The sequence below is a fragment of the Diplotaxodon limnothrissa genome, linkage group LG15, assembly GCF_057381915.1.
Source record: "Diplotaxodon limnothrissa isolate DT_005_m linkage group LG15, D_limnothrissa_male_GT1.1, whole genome shotgun sequence".
Lineage (NCBI taxonomy): Eukaryota > Metazoa > Chordata > Actinopteri > Cichliformes > Cichlidae > Diplotaxodon > Diplotaxodon limnothrissa.
Genome location: NC_140610.1, coordinates 33,925,330 through 33,947,530, shown reverse-complemented (window position 1 = coordinate 33,947,530; position 22,201 = coordinate 33,925,330). Strand labels below are relative to the sequence as shown.

Sequence of the window (22,201 nt, the reverse complement as noted above, 5' to 3'; positions counted from 1 at the left end):
CGCAACGGAGCTTGGAGAATCGCACTATTCTGACTTTCTAGCTCAAATCCCTCCCCCTCGGCTTTCTGGACTCCCTCCCTCCCTCCCTTGCACACCATGCTTTCTCCTGGTCCTCCCTCCCCCCTCTCGTGAATGCAGCGGGAAAATTACGATTAATGATGACACAAGGCATTTTTTTCGCATGTGAGAACAATTAAAGGGGATGTTTAGCTGACTTATTTTCCGATCGCATTAAAAGCCTGATAAGGGAACACTGAAACCTATCTATTTTCTTTTCAAGTGTGGGAACTATTTTCTTTAATGTTTTTATTATTCACACGCTCCTCTACCATTTCTATTTATTAATGTGTTTTACTGAACTCATTACCTGACACACATTTGCAAAAAGAATAATTAATAGTTTCAGCTCCCAACTTCCACGTAATTAACAACACAAACGCCAGTGTATCAGAAAATATACTTAAAAGTACCCAAAGTAAAAATAATCATTAGGCAGATTCAGCCTTTTCAGAATCACATATTATTTATTTATAAATTATTTATTTATTTATTTACTTATAGCTATAATGTTATTAAATTACTTGTACATGGGATAACTTTTAATTCATTTAGAATTTATCTGTACAGTGCCCAACAACAACAACAGTTGGCAAAGACATTTATCTCTTATAACTTATATTAAGAAGACTGATATTTTTAAATGTGGATAATAATAAGTAAGAATAATCTTAGAAAATAAATGTTGTGTAACACAAAGCTCACTGGCCACTTCATTAGATACTTGTTCTACTGTTTGTTAAAGTAAATATCTAATCAGCCAATTACATGGCAGCCACTGAATGCATTTAGATGTGTAGATATGATCAAGATGACCTGTTGAGGTTAAAATTGACCATTAGAATGGACCGGAATGGTGATTTAAGTGACGCTAAAGCTGATATGGTTGAAGGAGCCTACTCTTAGTATTTCAGAAAGTGCTGATCTGCTGTGAATTTCCTGCGCAACTATTGAACAGTGTGAAGAAATAGCAGATATTCAATGAGAAAGCAGTTCTTTGAGCAAAAATGCCACTTTTAATGTCAGACATCAGAGGAGAATTGTCAGACAACTCAAATAACCACTTGTTATGCAGAAGAGTATCTCTGAACACACACAACAGTAAACCTTGAAGCAGATGGGCTACGGCAGCAGAAGAATACACCAGGTGCCACACATGCCAGCTGAGAACAAAAAGTGAGGCAACAGTTCATAAGGACTCGCTAAAATTGGTTAACAGAAGATTGGAAAAAAATGCTGCCTGCCATGACGAGTCTTAAATTGTACTGCAATATTCAGTGCTGGTGATGGTCTTTTGTCATGGCATGGTTGATATTTTTTGGCTATTTCCATTGCCTTTAGTACCCAGTAAGCATTGTTTAGTTGCCACAGCATATCCGAGTGTTCTTTCCGACTATAGCCATCCATTTATGACCACAGTCAGAACAAACAGACATTTGGGATGTAATGGAACAGGACATTCACATCTTAAAAGTGTCGCCAACAAATTTGCAACAACTGTGCAATGTTATCATATCACAGAAATACAGTAAAATAGCACTACACTAAAACTTTACTTCAATAAAGTGTTTAAACTTTATTAAAAGTTATATTCCATGTCCTGTCATGACAACAGTTTGACAGTACTGTAGCACTCTGGCTAGTGTAAGTTCTTAAAAAACAAAAATGAAATCATGAAAAACTAATGAAAAATTTGTCACCTAAGAAATTCAGTGTTTTTATTCTGTGATCATTTTAATTAATGTTTATAACGCACATGTTTTGTGTGCAGTGTAAAGTGGGTCTCTACTAAATAACTTAGCTACTAAATAAATAAATAAACAAATAGATGTAAGCATCTAAGGGATATTGTGCAAATGAAGTTCAACTATGCCAAGCTTTCTTTGCATTAGCTGGCTTGAAAAAACCTAAAACTCCAGTTGGAGATAACAGGTATCACAGCAATTAAGAGAAAGTTATTAACTTTCCATCCTACTCAAAGGAGGTTTGGCTCAGCATGTGAAGCAGGGCATCTAGTAGTTGTAAAGTTATTGGTTTGATCCCTGACTAACCCAAAGTGTCCTTAGGCAAGATAATGAACCCCGAGTTGCTCCTGATGCTCCTGGAGTTTGAATCTGCGAGAGAAAACACTTTGACATAGAAAAAATTGGGTGAATGAAAAGCACTTTGAATGCTAGAGTAGAAAAGCAGTATATGCGGACCAGTCTATTAACCATTTTCAAATTCAAATTTTATTTGTCACGTACGCAGTCATACACAGTACGATATGCAGTGAAATGTTTAGACAATTGCTCGTGACCTAAAGAAAAAAAAGGGAAAGGCTATGAATAAGATAGGAAATAAATATGAAAAATTAAAAAGGGTAAATTTAACTAGGAAGGAATAAAATATAAAAAATTAAGGTTAAAAATGAAATAACTGTACAACAAAATACACAATACACAGTATAGAACTATATAAGAATGTATGAAGAAATATATATATATATATATATATATATACACACACACACACACACAATAACAGCAGCTGTACAAGTATTAACTGGAAATGAAGAATATAGTGACCAGTGTTGTGCAATCCACATTATGTCTTGTGCAGTGCAAATATGCTTAAAGTGATTTAAGTGATGAAGTGAAAACAATGTCCAGAATGTCCAGTGTGTGTAAGAACTATATGTGTGGGTCAGTACTGTGTGGTGGTGTGATTGAGAGACCGTATCGCCTGCGGGAAGAAGCTCCTCCTCAGTCTCTCTGTGTTGGTCTTCAGGGAGCGGAATCGCTTTCCTGACCTCAACAGAGAGAACAGTCTGTTGTTGGGATGGCTGAGGTCCTTCACGATCTTCCTGGCTTTGGTCCAGCACCGCCTGCTGTAGATTGAGTGCAGGTCAGGGAGCTCGGAGCGGATGGTGCGCTCAGCTGACCGCACAACCCTCTGTAGAGCTCGTCTGTCCTGCATGGTGCTGTTCCTGAACCAGGTTAAGATGTTTCCCGTCAGGATGCTCTCTATGGTGCACGAGTAAAAGTTCCTGAGCACCTTGGAGGAGCCATTTATTCTTCTTCACACAAAATGACCCTTATCAGTGCAGCCTTCTCAAATCAGAGACATTATCAGATAGCGATGAGAAAATGGTGATTGGAAATCTCTAAAGAACATACAACAGTAAAAAGCAGTGATGTTACAAATAAGACAAAAGATTAATGCTGCAGAAAATTGTTGCTTTTAGAATTGATCAAACATAGTGGTAAAAAGACATCTTAATTCCAGTTAATTATTTTATAGTTGAGTTTACTCTCAGTGCTACTGTTTGTTTCGAACATGTGGCTCTGAAACTTCATTGCGTGTCTCATATTTTAAATATAGTTAGTTTCCTGGTAACACATTGGCATTAAAAAAAAGATTGTACAATAGGACGGACAGAAGACAAAAGAATGTCTCTATTTTCTCCTCAAACAGCTGACAGTATTATTTCATATGTTCTTTAAAAACAATTCAGATGTATTCAAGTTGCTCTTTTGTTGAACTGCAGTCAACTGTCAGTTGGGCCACAACTTATTACAAAAATTCGATCAACTCCTCACATCTGACACAGAGGAGGTCTTAGGAACCAAAAAGCGTCAGGCTGTGGGGCTGTTGCCAGTTTGCCTTGATGGTGGTGAATATGAGTGCTCATATTTCTCTTTAAGGAATATATTCTAATATTGTAATGTGCACACTCAAACCTGGAGACTGTAATTAGTGCAAAAACCACTTCGTTTTTTCTCGCGAACGGAAATGCAAATGAATGGTGCTTTATGAGCTGAGCGAAGTTGTGAAAGGGGAGTAAGCTGAAGAACTCTGCTCAGCTTAAATACCTGGAAGGCACTCGCACCCTTTTTGGACAAGTAAACACTCACTGGAGATGTTTTAATTTCTAACGGGAGAAATGTCCCCTGGGGAGTTTGCATATAATTATGAATTATCATTGTAAAACATACAGCCCCTTCTTTGTGGGGCTGTATGTATCCAATATCCAATTTACTTGGATATTGGATACTGGATATTCCACTGAGTGGCATTCAGAGAATAGCATTGAACCAACAATCTGAAATTGTACTGTTCCTGACATCAAAATAAAAAAGCCAGCAGTTTTTAAGGTGTTCAGATAAAAGGCAGGGAGATATTATACTTTTGTACAGTATGAATAGGGAGGTGGTGATAATAATTCATGACTGTGAGTTCATTTTATAAATTTTCTTCTAGTATAACTCATAAACAAGAATTTGTAAATAAGTAAGCCCTGATCATGAACACTGAACATGCAATTAACATGTAGAGAATAATGAAACAGTCAGAGATGAAACATGGACTGTCTTAATTAAAGGATATGTCAAGAAATCATCCTTCTGATGATCAAAGCTGCAATGCCTAGATAAGAAATAAATATTTTGGCGGGCTTTCGAACTAAATAAAGAAAAAAATCATAAAATTAACATAAAATGTCAAATAAATAATCAAATAAACAAAAACCCCACATACTAAAAGCCACTCCATCTACCTTGTTAGGTTTGGAGGAAAATCACGTTTTAGCATGCATTACTCATAATTTAAACGTCAAATGTGGAAGAGGAAAATGAGGGCACCCATAAATAAGGAGCTAAATGACAACTGAAAAGCAAAGAAGTCTGTCAAAGGGTGATTTTGGGAGTCTAAAGACATTGTTTGACAATGCAGCAGCTAATCCCCCAGATTAGTAAAGATATTCATATTCATATGAATCTTTGCAAAAACCTTTAGGACATATGAGGATTTTTAGCTCCTATATGCAAAGCCGTGGGCCTTCAAAGCCGGGCCGGGGGCCTTCAGGAGGTGGGAGCAGCCCTGTGTCTAAAGGGTGTTGGGAGATGAGCGTCACGTCTTTGTGTCTCAGTATGCATTTTTGACAGTCATCCATATGCTCATTCTCCCAATGCATACAGAGAATTTAATTATAGAGTATTAATTATAGAGTACACACACACACACACACACACACACACACACACACACACACACACACACACACACATTGCCATTCCTGCACCCAATGACCCGATCTGTTCAGGACAGGCAGATGACTGAAATGGGCTGAGTGGGGGAATTGGAGGAAACCGTGGCAGATTAACGCAGGAGTGGTAGTGGAAATGTTTACAATGTACTAGCCTTACCACACAGAGCCTACACAGGAATAATCTAGGAAGTCTAAGTGTTAGACCTAATAAAAACAGCATGCCGTTTTTTCATGACAGAAAAAAGAAGGTCCATGCAGTGATGTGTAGTGAGGGGATGCTAGTGGAACCTTTGGAACCCTCAGGCCTGATCCGTAATCCTAAAACACAAGAATACCGTTCAGGCCTGAAGGTAACACGAGCCTGACGGGTCGGTCTGTGGAAGCCCCTGTTATGAATGGTGGTTAGCTGGGTCTTTGGGTCCCTCTCAGACTTGCAGCTATTGATGTAATCAAAGGCATTTGGCTTCAAGGCATGCTTGCTGGCTGACAACAGCACTGCATTTACGTGATTGTGCCTCTGTCTGGACTTGCCCCACTCCTTATCCAGCAAATTCATGGAAGTTCTTTTTGGCTGGCGGTCGTATTTGGGTGACCGCAAAAGTCTGATGAATCACTTAGAAATGAGTCACCCCAGCTCTCGAAGTAATGACTCTTTGACCGACATGTCTTTTGTTCTGAGCAGAGGCTTTTTTATGTGCTTTTGGATTTGCTTTGAACACTTTTCTTATGAGTCATTGCTTTGAGTGCATGCAGGACTGTACATGTACCTGTTTTGCTCATAGTGTAAATTTACTGAACTGCACTAGATAAAAACCCTCGACTATATAGCTGGTATTGGACGAAACACTTTGTTGAACAAAAATACAGAGATTTTCCAAACTGTCCTGTGTTCTCATTTAACAGTTTGGCCATCATGGGTGTTTTCTGCAAACAGGCCCTTGAAGAACCTGACTACTGATATCATTTATGTGTGATTATATATGCATAACTAGAACACTTCTGTTATACAGCTTGTACCTCCTTCAAATCCAAATCTTTCTGAAACAGCAGATTTTTTTCTGGCCTTGCCACGTTAAATGTGCATATAGACTTAGCACAAGCGTGCGAGTTCTGCAAAAATTATGTTTTAAGGGTAATTTTTCTTTTCTTTTCATTGTAACATGAATTCAAATTCCTTTCCCAAAATGCATCTTAAATGTGTAAATCATAACTGACCTCAGTGGTGTGAATACATTATTTACAGCTGCTTTATTGGTCAGTTAAAGCATAGCGATAAGGACAGTTTTGCAAACAGCCATCATCAAAGAAATGATGTTTTATGCAGATCAAGTATGTATTACCTGCCTCTAAGACTTTATATATTTAAATGGAATTATTGTTTATATCACTAAACCTCTTTGCAGACTTTATGATGCTGACTTAAATGATGCTGACTTAAATACTCCTGAAGGAAATCTGTTGGCAAATTCTGTAGCACAAGAGATGAAGCATATGCCTAAGTTCAGTAAGGAAGACCTGTAATCACCAATCCACCTGCTTTACTGGATGTTTAGTCTATTCTTTACATCCATGCTTCTTGACTACCTTCCCTATCATTTTGTCTTTCAGTCTCTTATATCTGCAACCTGCTTCTTCCCCAACTCCACTGAGGCAAAATAAATTAATTGAATTTTGTTTCTTAGAAAATTATGTCCAGTTCTTCCAAATGACCTCTCCTCATTAAAAGGCAGTTATCTGATATATGCCCTACCAACAAGTCATGTTGTTGCAAGTTAGCATCTTAACTTTGAGTTGTAGGTGGTACTGGTGTCAATAGACTTTCTAGACTCTGTTTCAAAAGAGCATGAAAGAAGAGGACATCAGAGGTCAACAAGGCCTTGACTTAAATTTACTTGCCTCTGTCGATACACTATATCTACACTTTAGGGATCATTTTAGACATACGTAGACACTGAACCTTTTAAAAAACACATTTAGATCTTCAATAACACACAAAAGGCACAATATAGCACATAATGCAGCTGACGCACTGAGATACAGTTTGCAGGTCTCTCAGTTTCTCCCAAATTAAAAGGTAAAAATCTGAGCCACCACCAATGACAGGCTGTCAGTGTGTGTTTGTCCACTGTCTATGAGTGTGCATTGCATGCATGCATGCATGTGGGCGGAGAGCTGGAGAGTTCACATGGGTGGGAAGCCAGTTTCTTGCCACATAAACACAACAATTATAGTTTCCCACCATCAAAAATGGGCTTACAAACTAGAAGTACAACAGTCTGTAGCACAGCTTTGTTTGCTGGCTGCTTTTCTAATGGTTTGGCAAAATAAGAACTTATAATATAAATCACAAGAAATAATTCAAACAATAATAATTGCACAAGATCATGTCACAAATTCAAGTTACAAGTTTTCAGAACTTTTTCATGTGAAGTGCGTTGGCAGCCTGCACCCTTGTTCACAGCACGCCTGTTAAATATGTCTTCTACATCCTGCAAAAACCACAGAGTTTTGTATCACAACCAGCAAAAAGTAACAATATATTATCTTAAAATCATATTGCCAATTTCTATTTCTGTCACATATTTGCAGTATTAATCAACATTGCGTGCTAATCAGTATCATTAATCGTGTATTAGCAAGGTGGAAATCACATCCTTCAGGTAAAAATATAGTGGGATTTAAGTTCCGTCGGGCTTTTGATAATGCTCCCTAAATTTGATCTCATATACATTAATTTCTCATCTGCTACGTCAACATCACTGTACTGTAGCCACAACATTAAAAACAAAACTCAGTGGAATGGAGTCAACAGTATTCAAAGGAACATATAAATGTCTTCTGGACTTGTCTAGAAATCTAGGAGTAAAGCAATACATACACTCAACAAAAATATAAACGCAACACCTTTGTTACTGCTCCCATTCCCCATGGGATGGACGTAGAGACCTAAAATTTATTCCAGATACACAATATAACCATCCCTCCCAAACAGTGGTCACAAATCAGTCCAAATGTGTGGTAGTGGGCACATCTGCTATATTGAGATAATCCATCCCACCTCACAGGTGTGCCACATCAGGATGCTGATCTGACATCATGAGTAGTGCACAGGTGTACCTCAGACTGCCCACAACAAAAGGCCACCCTGGAATGTGCAGTTTTTTGCGCTATTGGGGGTCTGGGGACCCAGAACCGGTCAGTATCTGGTGTGACCACTATTTGCCTCATGCAGTGCAACACATCGTCGCATGGAGTCTATCAGATTGTCAATTGTGGCCTGTGGAATGTTGGTCCACTCCACTTCAATGGCTGTGCGAGGTTGTTGGATATTCGTGGGAACTGGTACACGCTGTCGTATACGCCGGTCAAGCACATCCCGAACATGCTCAATGGGTGACATGTCCGGTGAGTATGCTGGCCATGCAAGAACTGGGACATTCTCAGCTGCCATCTGCCCTGAACAATGTGAACCATGATTCATCTGTGAAGCGCACACCTCTCCAACGTGCCAGACGCCATCGAATGTGAGCATTTGCCCACACAAGTCTGTTATGGCGACGAGCTGGAGTCAGGTCAAGACCCCGATGAGGACGACGGGCATGCAGTTGAGCGTCCCTGAGACGGTTTCTGACAGTTTGTGCAGAAATTGTTTGGTTGTGCAAACCAATTGTTCCAGCAGCTGTCTGGGTGGCTGGTCTCAGACGATCTTGGAGGTGAACCTGCTGGATGTGGAGGTCCTGGGCTGGTGTGGTTACACGAGGTCTGCGGTTGTGAGGCCGGTTGGATGTGCTGCCATATTCTCTGAAACGCCTGTGGAGACGGCTTATGGTTGAGAAATGAAGATTCAATGCACGGGCGACAGATCTGGTTGACATTCCTGCTGTCAGCATGCCAATTGCACGCTCCCTCATTGCTTGTGGCATCTGTGGCATTTTGCTGTGAGACAAAACTGCACATTCCAGGGTGGCCTTTTGTTGTGGGCAGTCTGAGGTACACCTGTGCACTACTCATGATGTCAGATCAGCATCCTGATGTGGCACACCTGTGAGGTGGGATGGATTATCTCAATATAGCAGATGTGCCCACTACCACACATTTGGACTGATTTGTGACCACTGTTTGGGAGGGATGGTTATATTGTGTATCTGGAATGAATTCTAGGTCTCTACGTCCATCCCATGGGGAATGGGAGCAGTAACAAAGGTGTTGCGTTTATATTTTTGTTGAGTGTATATTCTAACTGGCCACATTATTAGACACACCCAGGTTGTTGAGTGGTTCCAAATTTAATCTAATCAAAAAACAACTTGGGCGCAAACCAGTGCAGGTATGTAGACATGGACAATTTGAACGCTACTTGGTTGTGCCAGATTGGCTGGTCTGCATGTTTCAGAAACTGCTCATCGGCTGGATTTTCCTACACAACCATCTCTAGGGTTTACAGACAAAGGTATGAAAAAGAGAAAAGCTCAGCGAACCTGAAAGGAGATGGGCTACAGCAATAAAAGACCACCCTGGGAACCATTCTGGGTACTACTAGAACTGGACAATAGAAGACTGGTGCAACCTAGTACTAGCAAGGTATACCTACTAAAGTGGCTAGTGAGTGCAGCTGCCAGGCTTTTATGAACACAAACACCTTAGAATATCCATCAAGATTAAAAGTAAAAACCTTAACAATACTTTGTGTGTTAGTTGTGGAGTAAATAAAAAATCCAGGGGTGAATAAATATGATATGACCTTGTCAGAGTTGTGTGCATGTCTGTGTGTTTTAAATAAAAGTCTTCTGGCATGTTTTTGTTTTTACTATAGGAAATATGCTTGTAAGTCTTGTGGGGAATTTGTCTTCGTATTTCACTAACACCAAATGGCAAAAATAGCCCCCAAAACATACATAGCGTCACTTGAGCTGGATTTTAGTGACCTTGGCTATTCTGCAATAGGCTTAGGCTGCTGGGGGCTTCACATAATGCACTGGGCACTTCTCCTTCTCTTATAAACTCGAGGGTTTATACACCTCTGTGCATTTAGTAATGTGTTATTATTAATCTCTGGCTCTCTTCCACAGTGTGTTTTTTGTCCCATCTTCCTTCCCTCACCCCAACCAGTGAGATGGCTGCCCCTCCCTAAGCCTGGTTCTGCCAAAGGTTACTTCCTGTTAAAAGGGAGTTTTTCCTTCCCACTGTCGCCAAGTGCTTGGTCTTAGGGGGTCGTCTGATTGTTGGAATTTTCTCTGTACAATATAATGAGCCTTGAGGCAACTGTTGTTATAATTTCGAATTTGAATTCAACTTGAATTTAATCTTTCAAATAGACAATCAGACTTTATAATCTGGAGAGTAGTCAGTCGCTGGGGTCCCATGACCTTAAGTTTCATGTTTGTTTTATTTTTGTGTTATAAGCACTGCTTATGATTCTGGATGACGATTTGCTCCTCTGGGTCATAAACAGAGGTGGTTGATATCCTATGTGAGCCTCTACAGGGGACACGGTGGCTAAAGAGATCATTCAGTTGTGTGTATACTCAGCTAAAGCCAGGTTTATGTGGACTAGTTTAGCTGGACCACACACTGTAGTGCAGACTCCAGGTCATGGTAAGTCTCTCAGTTTGGCTGTTTGATAGTGGAAACCAGAAGACAGACTTACCTTGTCTCAATGGAGCAAAACTCCTTCCAAACTTGAGAGGTGAACTGCTCAGAGACAAAGTCAGAAACAAAGAAAAATAGTACGCTGTACAGCTGAAAGACATGGTTAATGAGGAGCTGGGAAGCTTGGGAAGTGCATTTAAATGTACAGCTTTGGAGAAACAATCAACTACAGTCAGATTGGTTGTGTTGCAGACAGTTAATTTCCTGTGACAATACTTAATAGTTGGGTCTCATCTGCATAGCAGTAAAAATGTATGCTATGCCTTTTAATGATGCCTAAAGCCTAAACGAAGAATGCATAATGTAAATAGAACAACATCTTTAATACGGACAGCATGCTCTCATCACTGTAATAAAATACTATAGTCAGTGGTATTGAACGTTGCAATGTGGTGTAGCAGCATAAGCACAGAGATCATTCACAGCATTCACTAAAGCTGTTTGTGTACTGTGATTAGCTTTAAAACCTGACTGAAACTCTTCAAATAAATCATTCCTTCGCACACGATCAATTACCTGTTTTTTTTCTCCACAGGTGATGCTTAGGAGAAAAGAGAGTGGACTTTTTGACCAGACTCTATAACACAATTCCAGAGACTGAGAACTGGTATCTATTTTAAAGAATTCTACTCATTTTTACTGATATAGAGCTGTTGATACCAACAGTTTCCTTAAGGTGCTTTATATTGTAATATGAAGAACCTTCAACCATACAAAGAAAACTCCAACAATCAGACAACCCTCTATGACCAAGCACTTGGTGACAATGAGAAGAAAAAACTCACTTTTAACATGAGGTTTTTTCACGAAAAACCAAGCTCAGGGAGGGTCAGATGGGCAGGAAGGTAAGTAACTACAGGAGGACAAAGTTGATGAACCATATTATGAAGCTATACTTCAGCTGCTGAAGTTAAACTGAGAAAAGAGTGATGATCATTGAGCGTCAGTAGAGCAGGTCATCTACTGATCGGAAGGTTCGTAGTTCAATCACTGGCTCCCCCTAGGCTGCATGCCAAATATCTTTGGGCAAGATGTTAACCTAATCTGACTGGAGTATGAATGTGTGTGAATGTTACTCAGTAAGCACTTAAATCATAGAAGAAAGTGCTTGTGTCAGTGGGTGAATGTGGTATGATGTATTAAGTGCTTTGAGTACTCGGGGAGAGTAGAAAAGATCTGTATATTAGAATCAGAGAAAGCCAGAAGGGGTTGCACTGGGGTGGGATTATATAGGGATCGGCTCTGACTCCCTTTTTTTGTGATGGTGTTAGATGACAAAAGTATTGGAGATTATGTATCGGAATTTCAGGAGCAGGACCACGCCTCCAACCACACTCCTTCTGGTTGTCCCAGTTCTGCAAGCTGTTCATTCTCGTTTACGTGCCCCACCCTCCCTCCGTCACCCTACTATACTGCTGAGTGACTGTCTTCTGCTCTTCAAATACATTTCATTGCAATGTTGACCCTGTGTTAACTTGCATATGACAAATAAAAATGATAAAACTGAAACTGAACTGGGGAGCAGGTGGAAGAGTCTGGAGAGGTGGAGGTATGTCCTGGAGAGTAGGAAGGAAAGTCACTAGAACCAAGACAGAATATCTGTGTGTGCATGAGAGGGAGACAGGTGGAAATATGAACATACAAACAGCAGAGAGTTTAAATACATGGTGTCAACCATCCAAAGCAACGGACACATACAAGACAAGTAAAGAAGTGAGGGGAGGCAGGGTGGAGTAGCAGGAGATAAGTGCCAGAAGTGATTTGTGACAGAAGGATAGTATAATGCAAAAACACAAACAAACAAACAAACAAAAAACAGGATGCTGACCTGGAGAGAGACAACTTAGGTTGAGTGGTTTGAAGACAAAGCTAGAGGGACAAGGTTAAGATTGACATGTGACATGTAACACTGTGACATGTCACTGTATCTTTTCTGCACATATCAGTGACATGTGGATAGTGGATATCAATGAGAAAACATGCTGAAGATGGAGCTGCCGAGAGGAAAACGGGAAGACCTCAGAGGAGGTCATGGATGCAGTGAAGAAAGACATAGACGGTTGGTGTGAAAGAAGAGGCAGATAATCTACTGTGAAACCTAAAGGAAGGAGCTACAAGATGATGATGATAATGATAATTATTATTGCTCTTATTATGAACAGTGTCTTTATTGAGGATAGATTAAAAATGAGGGGACACTTCTTAGGGGTGTCCATCGTAGTGCCAGTTCATTAATTGAAAGCAATGCATATACTTTTAACAGTATAGTATCCACAATGAATAAAAAGCTTAGCATCTGGCAGTTTATTTTAGGAGCCCGGTTAGTAGATGCAGACACGACTGACTCTCTTTCTCAGTGCAGTAAATAGAAGCTTAGAGTCTGCCAATTCTGGAGGCTGTTTACACGGGAAGCGGACCTGGATCTAAATAAGCCGCTTGTCCTGAAGTCTAAACAGGTGAAATCCTTTAAGACGGCCCAGTCACTGGGTGACAGTCCCTTGTCTGTCAGCACTCTTACTCAGGCTGCAGAAGAGCAGAGTAAACAAACAAGAGGGAATGGTTTGTGAGAGATGAGTCATCAGTTCTGGGCTGCCTGCACCTTCTCTGTGCGTTCTGTGTGCCTCAGTCTGCTCAACATCCGCTCCCCTGAAGGCCCTCGTCACCACAGGCATACTCCAGCAATTACCTTCTCGCCCACACACTGTCAGTCACATGGACTGTAATAACAGGCTGTTGCCAGCACTCTGCAGCTCAGCCCAACACGCCCCCCCCGAACACACACAAACACGCACATATGTGTGCACCACTGAGAGCGCTCACACTGTACGCATCCTAAAAGTAGTCATTCTACATTTGAAATCAGTCTTACTGAAAATCTGACTACATGTTGGAAATATGAACCAATACACAGTTTTAAATTAACTCACTACCTAATTTTAACCTCGCTATATATTTTAAAAACTACAGTAATCAACCTTTTTAGACAACCAGTGGATACATGATATGTTGCTTAAAACAATGAATTCACGGAGCGGTCCAGCAGTTTTATTTGATCTTTTTTTTTTTCATTATTTTAAAATGTCAGATGACTTTCTCAAGAATTGGTGGAAACAAACAGCTAAAAGTAGAGTGAATTTTGTTGCACTACTATACCAACTTTACACCCAGACAGAAATAAAACATCTACCTTACTGCAGCTTTAAATGTTTCTGTGCATTTTTTTCTGGAAAATAAATTGTAGTAAGTAACACTACCATTTCTAATGAACTGATCCCTACTATCAGAAATGCAAACATTCCCAGAAGACTGAAATTTACATTTTTGGACTACAGCTTCATGGGACAGTGTAATAGTCCTGGACAAGTTCTTTGGTTCTTTGGCAGGAGGAAGAAAAAAAGAATGAAGGGGGTAAAAAATATGAGAAAATATAATAAAGGGATAGAGCACAAATAGAAAAGCACAATGTATCACAAACTGCTGCAGCTGTAAGAAGTGAGCAAGTGTCTCTGTATGTGCCTTTGCCATAAATTGTACTTGATAAAAAGGGTGGGAAAGCACAATAATGTCCCCAGGAGCCAGAGGCAGACACAGATAGATCCAGGAGATCCGGGCCAACTGCAGCCCCCCCTGAGGCCTCACATCCTGATGACAACCGCACGTCCATCCCACCATGAGGAGGAGGAAACCCCCAGACGGGAGCCATGTAGGTGTTCTCTTCAATGTGAAGTCCATTAGCTTTTCTCTGATTTATTCACCTTCAGAAGTGAATTTTTTAAAAACAAAACAAAACATTAGTGCTCTGTTCTCAACCACTGCAGAATCAGAGTATTTTTGTAGTTGGAATGAGTTGTACTGAAAGTCTAGGGGCATACAAGTTGAACAGGAAGACAGCCATAAGGAGCTCCTGACATGTTCATCTCCAAATCAGACAGAGCACTGCCCAGTCTCACATATTGTGGCCTGTTAGGCAGAAATTAGTCAGTTTGATGGTAGCGTTTACTGACACACACATATATATATGTATATATATTCCTTCCGATTAGTAGATGAGCTACTCAACCTCATTTTTCAGAAGTGATGAAAAACAGCAAGAAACACAACAGTTGCTGCAACAGACTGCCAGTTACCACAGAGCTCCTTTTTTATGTATTTATTACTAGGATTATCATGCTGCTGCAGTCTTTTTCCCCTCCTAGCAACACCAGAAAAAGTAACAGTTTAGCAGGTGATAGCAAAAGGGAACCTAAATAAAGAAACACCAGTTGCGTTCAGCACTTGCCTTTGACTACACTGGTGTTTTCACTGACACAATAACCTCTTTTAGAAAGTTAACTCATTTTGGGACTTTTCAATGAACACTTCAGATCATTTACGCATTTAACTTTCAGCACTGGCTTCACATGAGACTTCAACTACTTCCAGCCTTTACTTGAATTCAGTACTTGTGTGTTTACTAACACTAACTTCAGCTCATATCAGTACTTTCTCCTGTGTTAATGAAACTTTCTTTCAGTATTTTCTTCTATTGATTCTTAAATACCAATCAATAGTTGTTTAGGTTATCACCCATCTCTTTGCTGTGATTTTGAAATGTATTCCATGGTCTGTACCTTAACATCAGTGTTGGCTGAGCTTGCACAAGACACATAATAGATGCTTTTAAGTCTGCTTTGCTTGCTGGCTTGTTAGCAGCGTCTTGTCATTAAGGAACCATAGTTTGTATATTCCAGCATGCTGCACAGACTTTGACCTTTTTCTGCCACTATAAAATCCCATAGACGTTTCTCAGATGCTCTTCCATGAAAATTAATTAAACAGAAACAAACCACTGATATGCTAATAATCACAGAAAATTTGTCAGAGCTTTTCCTTGCAATTCTGCATCAGAAACTAGAGCAGCTACTGTTCTTTCCCTCCCTCACTCTTATTAGTGCCCCTCTAAATAAACCTGCAGTGAAATTATGAATGGGAAATAATTGTGTTGAGTGCTATTCCAAATAGCAAAGTGATTCATGATCTCAATTACCATGCTTAAGCTGTTAATGTCGCTGAATTGCAGTATGTAATTACATAAGACATGAAGTAAACAAAGAAAAAAAATTGGTGTAAGAACATGTGGCTTTTTCCTCCTCTAACATTGCTTTAATGATTGCAAGGAGACATCACTCAGTTCTTAAATGACTGCCTGCAGCTGATTTGAAGACCAAGCAGGGATTCATGCAAATTAATGAAATTTTAAGTGGCACATGATGCAATTTATGGATCTAACAAGATCAGATCAAGCAAGATATCATGACCCAAATTCTGTCCATTATTAAAAACTGCAACATCCCTCTCTCTGCCACTGCTAGCCTATTTATGTCATCCAGTTTCCATGGCTACCATGCCATAGATAAAACATAAAGCACACACAGTTTTCCAATGCAACCTCAACTTTCCCTTCCAGTGAGGAGAGGGATGACATTACTCCGCTGCATTCAGTACTGCGCTTCAACAAAGACAATTCAGGATTGCGTATTACATCATCATATATATGAATAAGAGAACATAATTTGCATTCTGATTTGGTTTAGGTTTGAGAAGGCAGAACAAAAACATACACTACACTTGAATTGCAACAATAAAACTAAAATATTATACAAGTATTACTGAACCTCAACCTGCGTGCAAGCATTTAACAAATCAAAATGTGACCTAGAGCACTTTTGCAGATATCTTACATTAACATGTTTTCTCTATAGTTGTGTTTGTACAACTATGGAATCTTCTGTGCAAAAACTTGGGAATTGTGCTAGGATATTGGAAAATGTTCGAGCTTAAACAAGCCTATTCTGAAAGAACACATTTTATAATTGTGTGGTCACAGTTAAACAGATGTAGAAACTACTGAGCTAAGGTTGGGTGTCAAACCTTACAAAGGACCTAGAACAGCTTTTTGGTAACAAAATGTTGATGTCAGCTGAAGCAAAGTCCTTTCAAGTGCAATGAAATTAAATGTACCGGCACTAGAATCAAAATCAATCACGTGCCAGGTGCCCTATTACTTTAATATTGTTTTTTTTTAGTTTGATGACATATATTGCTATGTTTTTGCACTTAACTTTACCAAAATTGGTTTGTGACCAGAGTTCAGGTTTGGTATCAGTTGTGTTACTAAAGAATATACAAACTATTTTCCAGCTACATGCTGTTTTATTTTTTAAATTTAAGTCCTAACCAGTTGCAGACATGAAGGTTTCCTTGTGAAAATAAAACATCATAATTACAAAATACAATTCAGCCAACGACACACAAGCCCTGTGGACAGAAGCCTTCCTTCCTTGTTTGCACACACAAATAAACCATCAAACTGGATTTCCTACAGCTGGCCAAACCTTACATGGCCTTCTGAGACAAAAGAGAGCTGGACAAAGCTGGCAACAACCTTCTGTCTTCCTTGTGTTTACCAGTTCAGTGAGGAGTAGCTTACACACACACACACACACACACACACACACACACACACACACACACAGAATACCTGGCAAGAGAAGGAAGATGACATCACTTCTCTACAATAAAGTGAGTCATTGTTCCCTATTTAGCTTTCAACTTCAAACACAAGCAGCACCCTCACAAATGCCCCTCCACCAAAAAAAACCCCTTTGTCAGAATTTGGAGCTGAAATCTAGACCAGCAGCCAGGGGGGTGGTTGGAGGGGGGGGGGGGTTGCTCCTTACTGTCAATGGCCAGATGCATCTTATGTGAGACAGATTTGGTGGCCAAATTTGCTCCACTCAAAAGAGCGCACATTGCACAAAATTGATATAGTGTAGCGTGTGAAAATAGGCATTCACACTCATTGTGGCAATCAGTAGGCAGAGCATGTATGGTTCTTTATCTGAGGAAGAATAGATCCACAGCTATGTGGCTCCATTACAAAGACTGTGTGTTTAGTACCACCTGCTGTCTGCCTGGAGGCACTGCAGCAGAGATTCAGATTTGGGCTCAAAATTCTGCTGTTTAAAATGTCTGTAATGTCTTGTTTTTCCTCATGTTATGAACTACAATGACAGAATATTTGAATTGTTTTACTGGATACATGAATAAATGATAGATCTATTAGTTTGAGTGTGCAGAAATATTCCCCACTCTGCACCAACAAGACATATTATTCCCTAAGTAAACATAAATTTTCTTTGATAAAAGCTTTAGAGTTTGTTGATTATTCTATTAACTGGAGTGTCTGTCTTAACATGTAGACACTTTCTCCCTACTGACTAAAGAAATACATCTAAAATTGTAAGTGAAGATAAAAACAAACAAACGAAAAAAGGCAGTCTGAGCTCCTTGTGTTTTAATGATGAGACAATGACACTGTCTGCTGGCTGACAGGTTGCCTCAAGAGCACTTATGGGACTTTATTTACGCAGCATTCCTCCAATTTTAGTGATTCAGTGGCTGCAGCATCGTTGTAGCTTTTGGTTTGCATTATAGCCTCTTTGGATTATTATGTTTAGATATCATATATTATTTATCATATATTATAGTTTTAGACAGCAGCCAACTGACCTGTCTGTGTTTAAGATTGACTATTTGCTGCCAGTACTGCCTTTTATGTCACCCTGAGTCGACTTATTGGGTTGAAATCTCTCTTACTGTAGCAGAACTGTTGTTACTAAAGTAAGAGAAGCCAGGAATGAAAAAGGAATCTTGGGTATGTTGGACATGATTGTACAGGTTGGTTGTGTTTTTTGAATCTGTATGTGGGTTTGTTACATTTTTAAATTTGTTAGATTTGTCATAAAAAAAATAATAATCTGAATAAAATGTCCACCTTGAAAGATGACCCCCCCATGTTAAAATGTCTAACTGTATAGCCTTAAAAAGTATATTCTATTGGTTTTAGTCTCTGTAGTTTCATCCTCCATAATAACACACACATCACATCGTTTCACCATTTTGTTTATTTCATAATGCCTTCCTTGATGTCATATGCTGCACCCCCTTCCCAATAACTTATGAAACATTTCGAAAAAGAGGTGTGTGTGTGTGTGTTATAATTCAATCTCAACAGGAGGACTTAAAAAGAAAGATGTTGTTAAGTCTTGGATGTTTAAAACCAGAACCAGTATAATGAGAAATACAATTTGAATATAACCTGATTAAATAGCAACTGTGCAAAAATACTTACGAGATGTGAGACACCAAGAAAAAAAACGTACATTTCATAGTCCTGGGAATAAAGCTGCTGGCAGACATTTACATTATCAGTTCAATGATACACATCTATCTCTCTTCTTTCCGTTATTATTTCATTCATGTTCAGTAGATCAAAAATATCTTTAAAAAAAAAATTTTTTTTTATCCCCACTAAATATCACATAACACAAGCACTTAAAATGCAGGCAACTTCTAAGGCAACATGTGAACTAAAAACAACTTCTACTGTATAGGGAGGTGACCCTCCTCTATTTTGTCCGTTAGGCCATTCACAGACCAGATAAAATATGTCCTATTGCAAACAAATGACACAAAGTGAACTACTGAATAGAAAAGACAAAACGCAAAACAACACTGAGGTCAAATAAGAAGGGATACCACAGCTCCTTGTATTTACTCTGGAAGCTAGCCCACTTTTTAATGTGTATTTTAATGTGAAGCTCTTCCTTCTGCTGACACATCTGACTGGAGGTCTATGGAGAGGCTCATGCTCACAATTAAAAAGGTAGAGATAATGGGTGAATTTAAAAAGGGGCTATGATTTGGATAACAGGGATTCCTAGCACGCACTGCAGAAAGATTTTTTTGCACATTCTGCTTCAAAGCCTTTGTTTTGAGTTTCACATTCTGAGGAGGATGGTGTGGCCATTAACCACTGAGGAGCGCAAACAGACACTGACTGGTTAGCCCACAGGCCCTGAGAGCAAACACAGAGAAAACACAACCTGCGTCTCATCAGCAAGTTGTCTCGGTCATAGACGTCAGCCACCTCGCTCCGTCCTGAAGCGCAGTGGCGGCAGCGGCAGTGTCTGGGCTCATCTGAATGGAGGACCAGTGATTGTTTGGTCTGCGCTCACAGAAGACACTGTGAGGATGTGCAAATGTATGTACAGGAGACAAAGGTCTTCCTGTTGGGTCTACAATGCAACATGCAGCAGACAGTAGAATAGAGGTCTCTTTCCAAAGCTGGACTGGGAGCAGTGTATGTGCAGAGCAGATGACGGGTAGTGTTGGTGTGCAATGTTGAGGAGCGCAGGAGGGTGGAGATGACGAGGGGGGGGGGGGGGGGGGGGGGTGAGGAGGGGGAGTGGCAGAGTTTGTGTCTCATCATGACGTGCCCTGTCTCTTCTGTTGCTGAACCCGGATCAGCTCCAGCTGTTTTTTACACTTCTGGTAGTATGTGGACAGACTCTTATTCTCCTCCAGCAGCTTTTTGTGCTCCTGCACCAGACGGGACGTGTTCTGCTGGTCCTTTTCGTCTTGGTCCAGTTCAGCAATGAGCTCCTTCCTGTGCAGATAGTCAGGGGGGGCTGCGTTTTTAGGCATGTCATTTTCAACATTATGTTACGAGATTATGCATGCAGCTTTGGTAGCTTTTATGCAATTAAAATTTTAAACATTCACACATTACAGCTGTGAGATTTGGCAGTTAAGACACAATGAATAAGCATCTTCCACTGGGGTTTATGTGAGGTCTTTGAATGAAAGTGAATTTAAGAAAAATAATTAAGCAACACTTGACTTTAGTCACTACACTTACTTCCTTTGGATTAGCAAGGCAATCTCAGTTTGCACTTTCAGGTATTCTTGGGCCATCTTGCAGTGTTGCTCAAAAACAGCCATGGACTCTTTGGAGTTGGGACAGGGAGCAAGGGGCTGGAAATGAAAATGGACGCTGTTTAAAAATATTCTGCTCAGGCATTAGTATCAGCTAGTGCGTATTTAAATTTACATTACTCTGTTTACAGAGCATCATGTCCTCAGGGATAATAATAATAATAATAATAATCTAATCTAATCAAAATTTATTTATATAGCACATATTAAAAACAACAAAGTTGACAATAGTGTTTCACAGTCAGTAAAAGCATGAGGCAATTAAAACAAAACGGTAAGAAAACAGGGCAGGAAACAATAGGTGACAATACAACAAGCCAGATAACAGCCAACTAGTTAGAATCAAAAGCCAAAGTAAAAAGATGGGTTTTAAGACATGATTTAAAAGACTGGATAGACTCGGCGGTCCGAATATGAACACGGAGGTTATTCCAGAGTCTAGGTGCCACGGTTGCAAAGGCCTGGTCACCTCTGGACTTCAGTCGACACCTAGGTTGTGCTAGGAGCATCTGATTGGAAGATCGTAGTGCTCTACTGGGATTCTACAAATAATAATAATAATGAGATGGCTGATGTCCCATGGCCTCAGTCGCCTCATAGCTAAGTGCCTCGAGGCAACTGTTGTTGTGATTTGGCACTCTAAAAATAAAACTCAATGAACTTGAATTGATACCAGTGCAGCTGAGCCGCATCAGATTCAATACAGCATTTACATTACAAAGCATAATTCAATTCAATTCAATTTTATTTACACAGGGCCAAATCACAACAACAGTCGCCTCAAGGCGCTTTATATTGTAAGGAATACCCTACAATAATACATACAGAGAAAAACCCAACATTCATATGACCCACTATGAGCAAGCACTTTTGGTGACAGTGGGAAGGAAGGGTTATTAACTAGGGGTGCAGCAATACTCGTATCGATATTGAACCGTTCGATACAGTGCTTTCGGTTCGGTACGCATATGTATCGAACAATACAAAATTTTTAATTTATTTTATCAACTTTTCTTCTGATGATGCTGTCTGTGTTGAGAGCTCAGTGTATCTGCGTTCAACTACTCCGTCTAGGCTGCACTGTCGAGCGTAGATCCACTGAGCTCAGCGCAAGCTAGCGAGACAGATGTTAAGCTCGTTGCAACATGGCAACTTCCTCAACGCTAGCCAAAATTGAACCTCCCCCACCCTCATTCAGATCTGGCGTTTGGAACTATTTTGGTCTTCATGTGAAGTATGACCCTGAAGGTAAGCGCGTCATGGACAAAAGTAAAACAGTATGTTAGATGTGCCACGCAATGCTCAATTACATTGTTGGGAATTAGTGCGTTAGCGCAGTTAGCTCGTTAACGTGTTGACGCCGTCCAGCCCCACACATGGGGCGATCCGCAGTAACTCGTTAACGGAGATTTGCCGCGTTATGGCGTTAATGTCAATTTTAACGAGATTAACGCTGACAGCACTAGTGGGAACACAACGAATATGACTGCCCATTTACGCCGACATCATCCTAGTGCAAAGACAAGTGGAAGCAGACAAAAACAACAAGTACGTATGCTACAAACTAGACAGCCGTTAGCACATGATTCTCCTTATGGGGACCTGATATGTTTAATATGCTGCTGAGAATATAGCCCAGAAGAAGCG

The 22,201-nt window shown here is 40.0% G+C and overlaps 1 protein-coding gene across 3 annotated transcripts in view; it reads right to left on the bottom strand.

Moving 5' to 3' along the window:
* Window positions 1-18,669: 18,669 nt before the first annotated feature.
* Window positions 18,670-22,201, bottom strand: part of map3k7 (mitogen-activated protein kinase kinase kinase 7) — a 28,341-nt gene continuing 24,809 nt past the window's right edge. For all 3 annotated transcript variants that reach the window (XM_085371948.1, XM_085371946.1, XM_085371947.1), the window contains 2 exons: window positions 20,478-20,593; window positions 18,670-20,225 (listed from right to left, as the gene is read on the bottom strand). In XM_085371948.1, coding sequence (XP_085228074.1) covers window positions 20,045-20,225; window positions 20,478-20,593 — 297 coding nt within the window. In that variant the 3' untranslated portion in view covers window positions 18,670-20,044. The remainder of the gene's footprint in view (window positions 20,226-20,477; window positions 20,594-22,201) is intronic.